This window comes from Carassius carassius, chromosome 8 (genome assembly GCF_963082965.1).
Source record: "Carassius carassius chromosome 8, fCarCar2.1, whole genome shotgun sequence".
NCBI classification, from domain to species: Eukaryota; Metazoa; Chordata; class Actinopteri; order Cypriniformes; family Cyprinidae; genus Carassius; species Carassius carassius.
Window position 1 is genome coordinate 14,981,150 of NC_081762.1, and position 8,484 is coordinate 14,989,633.

At 37.2% G+C, this 8,484-nt stretch overlaps 1 protein-coding gene across 1 annotated transcript; it reads right to left on the reverse strand.

Moving 5' to 3' along the window:
- Positions 1-2,569, reverse strand: LOC132145400 (homeobox protein Dlx6a-like). Its single transcript, XM_059556411.1, has 3 exons — positions 1,586-2,569; positions 950-1,143; positions 1-717 (listed from the first exon to the last, which is right to left on the reverse strand). Exons 1-3 carry the CDS (start codon positions 1,893-1,895, stop codon positions 478-480), a joined length of 744 nt encoding a protein of 247 aa, XP_059412394.1. The 5' UTR covers positions 1,896-2,569; the 3' UTR covers positions 1-477.
- Positions 2,570-8,484: the final 5,915 nt, after the last annotated feature.

Here is an 8,484-nt window from a genome sequence, read left to right on the forward strand (position 1 = left end):
TACCTTAAGTCATGTTTACTCCATTTATGACAAAACATAAAAAGTTTTTTTAACAACTAAAATCGGACAATATATTTATACAATCAAATTGCTTGCATTTGCATGATCAGAAACATCTACCCATGAGGTTTGAGTTCGTTTTCAAATGCGACTCAAGCGCGTGCGTGCGCGTGTGATGTGACAAAACGTTTAGCTTCCTGTTCCGATTTCATGTTGGCGATGAATGTTTGATTAGAGTCAAACGTGAGAACAGATTTTTTTAATCAATCTGTTTTTGATGCTACCGACAGTTAGTTCCATTGTTGACCTTCCCACGTCACATGTCTTCATCCTTCAAAAGAAATCGTCCTCTTAATAGGCCAGAATAGGTCTCTATTAAGGATGTTAAGCCGATGACAATGTGCGTCCTAGCGCACGTGAACAGGGCGAAGACAAGATGTCAACATCAAGGCCTCTGGCCTAAAAAGAGCTAGTTGCCTATCTCTGCATGGCGTCCTGGTGAGGCGAAGAGTACCAGTGTGAGTAACCGGGCATGTAGCTGTTGGCAGACATGTTTACTCCTTTAGAGGAGGTTGAGACGTCCCAGATAGGAGGAATGGCTGGAGAGCGCGGGGACAAGGCGATGGAGCCGGACAAAGGGTCACTCTCGTGAGGGTTACCACCTTGTTTTAACAACTTCTTGAACTTGGACCTTTTGTTTTGAAACCATATCTTTACCTGAAAGACAAATGAAAAATGTAGGTTGCTAAATTGTTAAGTGAAGGTGATGTCTAATTTAGTTTAACATGAGATTATATTTTTGTCAGGGTTAAAAACGAACAAATGTATTATACTGCCTAGTTCCAAAACTCTATTATTCCACCATTATCAATAACAACAATCAAGATATAATACTCAACCTAAATGAGAAGGACAATACACTAATAATGCAAATGAGTCCACAACTCACCTGTGTCTGCGTGAGCCCGAGAGAGGCAGCCAGCTCCGCGCGCTCTGGTAGCGCCAGGTATTGAGTCTGCTGGAAACGATGGTTTAGTGCCTGGAGCTGCAAACTGGAATAAATCGTCCTCGGTTTTCTGATCTTTTTGCCTTTTCCGTTGAATCGTATTTCTCCATTTTCAATCACTGTTGTTTTCTGCTGTTCTGAAAAGGGTGAATATTGTGGAATGATTCCCGCACATAAATATGTATAAGTCTGTAAAAATTTTTAAATGCGATTTGTTTTTGTTTTTTTGTTTTTTTACAAACACAAATAGTCTTTAATGTTCATTCAAGCACTCTATAGCATAATTACATTGTCTGTCATATTTAGGAAATTGCATGTAGTGACACGTCGAGACGGAGACAATTAGATGCTAATTATAATTTGCAATGGTGGGTAGAATCACCGAAGGAACGCAATAAATCATTTTGAGGTGAACGCCGTTATCGCTGACATAGGACGGGCAAAATTAGGCGAGAACAAAAGAGAACGGGTAAGGTGCTTCAAATATGAACTTGCAGTGTATGTCTTTGTTACATTTTATCGAAGTACTGTTTAGCAATGTAAACGGAGCTGTATGTTTACGCGTGCAAATACGCTTACCTGTGGCGTCTAACCTGGTCTGTGCTCCGCTGGCGTTACTGTGGTAGGACGGCAGGTATGGACTGTGGTGGGGATGGCTTACATAGGAGTAAGGCAGCGACCTGTTATAGGAGTTCGAGCCGGAGTACGGAGAGCTGTCGTGCTGATGATGATGATGAGATCCGGAATGAAGACAGTGGAGCGGATAATGGCTGGCGGCCATCGACGGGGAGCTCTGTTGTGAGTGCGACTGCTGTCCAAACTCCATGAAAGCAGATTTTGACGAGTCTTGAGCCTCCAGACCGTCAGCCATTGTAGTCATGGTCATCATCAAATTTTCTGCTTTGAGAGCACTTACCCCTATCTCTGAAGTCCAAATGAGTCCATTGGTTGTGTTCGTTTCTTTCCTTCCGTGGTTAGGAGATTTTGCGTTATTACCGCCACAATTTATCGTTTTTTGTCCTGTAATTCTCACGCGGTATGGTGGAAGGTGGGCTTGAGTAAAGGCAGAGATTTTAAGGTGGATTCTGTTAAATTTGAGTCCTTGCTTCCAGACTTGATGCAGCCACTACAAGTAAAATGGTTTGTCTCCAAAGGGCAGCGCTTTCCGATTGGTCATTCAACCTAACGTCATCAGTTCTCTGCTTTAGCTGAGACTTCACAGCGAGTTAACCTACCTTAACAGCTCCCACCGTAGCCATAACCATGTGGAGAATAATAATGCTGGGATATCCCTCTGATATTCTCTAAATTCCCACTCAGATACGCGGCTCCGGAGACAATGTCACGCGCTGCCATCGAAGTAATTAATCGCGTGGTTCGTAATCGCGGCAGAGGTGCCAAATAACACTTAGCCTACAAACTGCGCAAACACTGAATGCATCGAATCGATATAAGACGATACAGGACAGCGACTTCATTGACTTACGTACACCTACAAAGTCACTTTATGGACACTAAATCCATTTAGCCTAAAGCAGCAGAATCCACAATAGTAACATAAAAGCAGAACACAAATAAAACCACCCATGACAACACTTAAATAAATAGGGTGTGATTTACAGTATATATATATATATATATATATATATATATATATATATATATATATATATATATATATATATATATATATATATATATGTATATATATATATATATGTATATGTATATATATGTATATATATATATGTATATATATATATATATATATGTGTATATATATATATATATATGTGTATATATATATATATATATATATATATATATATATATATATATATATATATATATATATATATATATATATATATATATATATTAGGCCTAGGTGAAAATACGCAATGCCAAAATAGAAAAAGCATAGTTTTAAGCGTCTTCAGAGAGGATTCACGTGAATTACTAAACATGCCAGATATGTTCTGGTTTAATTAAGCTCCATTCACTGAAAGGCCCGGGTTAGTGACAGCCTTTCCTTGTAGTAATCACGAGCCAGTCACAGTTGAAAATATATGCAAATTACGAGTGCAGTTTGTGGTTTGGCAAATCGCGATCACATTATAAACCACGATGTAAATATACCCTACAACTGCAAGGCTTTCTTCATTCTCATCTCACTCAATTTTTATTTTATAGACAACGAGTTTCCTCATGATATGGCAGAAATTTACTTCAAATGGTAATGAAAAAGCAATTATGGTCGCAATCAGTTATATTCAAATCCTCTTTGATTATCCGTTACACTGTATTAAGACAGGCGCTATAAAATTAAGAACAATTCGTCTGTAATGATTATGGACCTTGTTTATTTTGGGAGGTGGATTAAAAGTGGATATAGCATAAATTATCCGCTAATTATACACCAGTGTCGCCTCAATTATCCTCTTATCAAAAATGGTAGCCCTAAATGCAGCATTTAGTTTCAATTTTCTCCCTTTCTGTAACAAGAACTCCGTACCTTGCTATTATTACTAGGGATGTTATTTACTTTGCCGGATTTAAGAGTGCACAAGCGGCGTAGATAACCATTTTCCATGCTGGACTGAACTTGGGAGAGAAAGAAAGGCAGCTGGTCGCTAAAGCTTCCGGATTTCTTCTTGTAGTCAAGATATCAAACATTCTGAGTTGAAAAGAATCGTGGCAGGTAAGAGGAAACGTGGAGCGTTAGTTCATTCGTTTGAAGAATAATATTTACTGAATGTGTGAGTGTTTTTGTTTCTTTTAAATATTATATATATATATATATGCCACAATTTGCTTAAATGCAACTGTCAAATGAGTTAACAGTGGTGATCAGGAATTTGATTGATTATTTCTGCTGCATGACCAGTGTGAAAATGTTTGTCAAACGAGAGCGAAACCAGAGACATATAGCCATGGCATGGTACAAACAAATCTTCCAATTATGCTTTCTTGCTAGAATATTAAGTGCTAAATTGATCTAGACTTCATGGTTTGGTACTGACAGTTTACCTTTGACAAATTGAGGACAAATCTAGAATGGCTATTAAATGATTTGATAAAAGCTGACAAAATTCTGTCACAGGCCAGCGAATCGGTTTCAGCATATTGTAGACAGGCTCCGTATGTCAATTAAAACTTAATGAATTTACCTGCTGCTGAATTATCGTAAATGGTGTTGTGTTGTAGAAATTGTATTCCAGTATCTGAGGAAATGATGCGCAGAAATAGAAAAATAAAAATATGAATAAAACATGACTTCCTTTGAGTTAGTTTGAGAACACCATAAACATTTAGTTATAATTTAAAAATTGAAGTAAAAAATAAAATCACAAATATTTTGTTGGGCACAAAAAATTATATTTGAATTAAAAAAAAAAAAGTAATTTCTGTATTATAAAGGTGAAACCAAACTCGTCTTTAGTAGATATTGCTGAAAAATTAAATGTATTTAATTTTTATTTAAATTATATACATTTTTAAAAATGTGAACCATAATGTAAATAATAATTAAACTTATTTTATTATCATTATTATTGGGAATATAATCTGCAAAGGATGCATGCAAATCCATAAGCATCATATTACAAATCTGTCAAAAAGACAGAGGAAGAGAGGGATCTGTGTGGACATGCCAGCGCTCGAGTGCATCCATGCAGCCTTATCTGAGCCTTAACACAAAACTAGTTCGAAATGGAATAGTCTTCGTTCCGAAAGCGCGCCAGAACTTGATGTCTTTCGTCCGAACAGACATATTGACCAGCTCGGATGGAAAGACACCGTCTTGAATGTACAGACTTGCCAGTCCAGCAGAGGCGGCTGAACGGGTCTGCTCTCCCCGAACTCAAGCCCATCGGCTGTACACAGACTCGCAGGCGTCGACGAACTTCCATGGCTGCTGAGCAGAGGAAGTGGCGAGGCAAAGCGAAGTCAGATGGACTGCACGCGCAGCTGTCGGTATTCGAGATCACTACAATAGAAATCAAGAGAGGAGAACAAATACCACCAGACCCCTCCCTGCCATTTAGCCTAGGTCTCATATTAAATCATGGATTTTATTTCAGGACTAAATATTTAACTGAGTCGGTAAACATTTCGGAGATGCTTTATTGGATTGGAAGCCGGTGTTAGAAAAACAAAGACAAACAAGACAGAGATATAAAAAGATGCAAATATCTATTCGGTTGTTAAAAATATAGGCATAAAATCGATTACACATTTAGATTGATAATGGGCAAACATTTAAATAATTTAAAATTAAAATAAGATTATTAATGTCGAAATAGCCTATATATTTAAATAGGCATGTTTTATAGCTGTTAATTCTCACGTCATATCCTCATTCCTGCTTAAAGCTTCTCTTGATTGGTTTGTTGATTAATGCAACTTTAAACAGTGGACACGGTTTGGCGACCATGGTCTTAAGATCATATAGCACAACGGTCCATTTTTGATAGCTATGTATTAACACGAGCGAGCGAGGCCTAATGTCACATAGTAGGCCTAGCCTATAGCTTTGCGTGTCTGTGCATTTGACGTAGCCTACCCCATCCTAATGTACAACAAATACGTTTGTTTATCTCTAGAAAATAAGAACATGCGACTGTGTATAGGCCTACACAGACCTGAAAGGATAGCCTACTTCAATGCTCATTTCAAAATTACAACCAAAGCAGAGGCGCACGTTGGCTCTTATAAGCATTAATTTTCAGTTCAGTTCTGAAATATCTTTTATCTTTTGAGAATGTTGCACAATTGAGAACAGTGGGATTTTTCGGGGTTCTTTTTCGACTTAATAGAAGACATTATTAGCTCTGACAGCACACGGCTCAGGTCTGGGGGAGAGGATTTTCTAGAGAGATGACAGACAGGAAGGCCGGCAATCACAGGCTTTTTTATCCGAATGTACTGTTCGATGCCGTTTATCCCTGATGATAGAAAATTGCTCTGTTGCCAGGACGCGGCTGCTGAAATAGAGGGCAAGAGCAACATTTCCATTTTCCAGTTTGAAAGCCATTGAAATGAATTAGTAAAATGAAAAAAAAAATCCCGCGGTAAACAAAGAGGGGCAAACCAAGATACACTTTTTGTCCTTGTGCCGAGCCCCCTTTCATTTTGTAAATTTTCGTTAGCTGCTTTTCTGAGGCTTTGAATTCAACACTTACAAAAGCAATGGGCTCCTGATGTGCACCGGAGATAATTATGCATTTTCAATACATTCTAAATGTAAAGAAAAGTGTAATTTGTTCCTGTTTGCATATCAGTGCAATATTTGTTCGCGTAGCCTATTCCTGTTTACAATAGCACTATTTGAAGTCTTAATGAATATTGAAGGTCTGTTGAAATATTTGCACATTCATTATACTCGCACAATAAAAAAATAATCGCAGGAATACATACGAAATTAATTGGGTTTTATTTATGATTTTGACAAGTGGCTCGTCATTAGACTCGCATTGATAATATTTCTTAACTTGTAATCCATAAAGTCTCAGGGAGGTGTTTGTCAGAATATTACTTGTTATGACAGTTTGAAAACACACCCAACGAATAGTGGGTTTACGTGTCATGACAGACACATGCTTTATTGTTATTTGGGCGCGCGGTGGCCGACCACAATACACGCATTTGGTAAACAAGCGCGCGGAAAACAGGCCCTGTTCGAGATGCACGAATAACCAACACTCCTTGTCCAGACATTTCACAGGTGGAAAAAGCCAAGTTTACAAGACTAAGTTACAAGACAACCATATAATCATCATTTTGATAAGCAACAGCACAGTTGTCATTGCTCGCCAAAACGGGAAAACTCGTAAATATTAACAGCAGGAAATCAGCATGACAGTTATTTCCATGTGTGACAGTAGCCTGTAAATGTTAAACGGAAAAATGTACGATAAACAACGAAATATGATTTATATATATATATATATATATATATATATATATATATATATATAATCCCAACGATTGATTGGAAGAAATAATATTTCGTTGTATTTCAATTATTGGAAGAAATAATATAATATTCTTATTTGGTATTGTTTTGATTGTTTCGTTAACAGTAACAGTGATTACAGAATAATCGAAACACGAGTTACTTCACAGCAATTTTAACTGGAAAAGTTAGAAACAACGCCATGTAGCGTAGAATTAAACACATTTTTTACGCACTCCATATATCAGATGATCGTACATTCATTTCTTCATTCACATTCACAGCATCTTTTTAATCCACTGATTTTTCTTTGATCTTTAAAGCGGAAGAAATCAATGGCTATATTAATATTTACTTGATACGGAGATCATGTGGCCTTTATACGGATATTATTTTGCATTTGAATCTTTGGATAGGCAGGTTTACCTCGACGGTGCTCCATGTCGTGTACTAATGCAAGTAAAACATTTACTCTATATGTATTTACCTTGAATTTGTGCCTGCATTGTCTGAACACAGCTTTTGGAGCGCCTATATCCTGCAGTGCATTTGCCTGAGCCATTATTTATAATCATTGCTATTAGCTGGCTCTGATAGATTTTGATCTTTGATTGAAGCTGGTCCAGCTACGGTTTCTTTGTGTGTATCCATACAACAAAACATACCAATTGTATTTGCTTCATTTTTCTGATATTTCAATTAGGCTTATTTTTTTTTCTGAATACAGCTGGGAATTACAGTGTCAAACAACAACACCAAAAATATTATATATTTAGTTATTTATTCAAATAATGCTGTAGCTTATGCTATTTTGTGCTGGCATTTGAAGGGCTGATGTTGCGTGTGATTTAAGGAGAAGTTTCCCTGATCTGGATTTCCTCAGGTCAGGTGAGGAAGTGGCACAAACAATGAAGCACAGACAATAATTGTTTGCCTGAAACTCAAGAACATTGAGTTTGATGAGGCGTAAAAAAGGAGAGAAAAAAAGTCACACCTGGAGAACCGCCTTGTGCCTACCACATTCATTCTCCTGCCATGGTTCACATGAAAACCAGTCTGCAGGAGATGCGTGCATTTCTCAAGCTCCTGTTCATGGCCTAAAAATCACAAACGACGAGCAAAAATGCAAAGACTAGCTGAAACTACAAACTTAGCTGATGAAGAACATTTGAAATTCACTCACAAAAGGTTCTGCGGAAGCTATAAAGACTGCACGGTTACACCAATGAAGCTGTGAAGCTAAATAATGGCTTGCAGGAATAAATGAATGCTTAAAAACACAAGCTTTTTAATTTAGTTATAAGTATTTAAAAGTGGTACTGAAAAATGTGCAGAGAATTAAATTGAAATAGCAAGCAAATCCATTATACAGTAAGTCATAAGGGAGGATTAATGTATATTTTACCAGACACACTATTAGGTATATGCAAGTAAAAATGAGTGTTTGGTACAAAAACATTAGTCTCAGGATTTTTGGCATAGTAATGATGGATTAATGGCTGTAAGGTTAATGGAAGACACA

Bases quoted from the DNA above. Each gene is read 5' to 3' on its own strand.
- LOC132145400 (XM_059556411.1), bottom strand. From the start codon at position 1,895: ATGATGACCATGACTACAATGGCTGACGGTCTGGAGGCTCAAGACTCG. The intron at 1,144-1,585 runs GTAAGCGTATTT...CACCCTTTTCAG, and splicing joins GACCAGGTTAGACGCCACAG to AACAGCAGAAAACAACAGTG. The intron at 718-949 runs GTGAGTTGTGGA...TTTGTCTTTCAG, and splicing joins TCGGGCTCACGCAGACACAG to GTAAAGATATGGTTTCAAAA.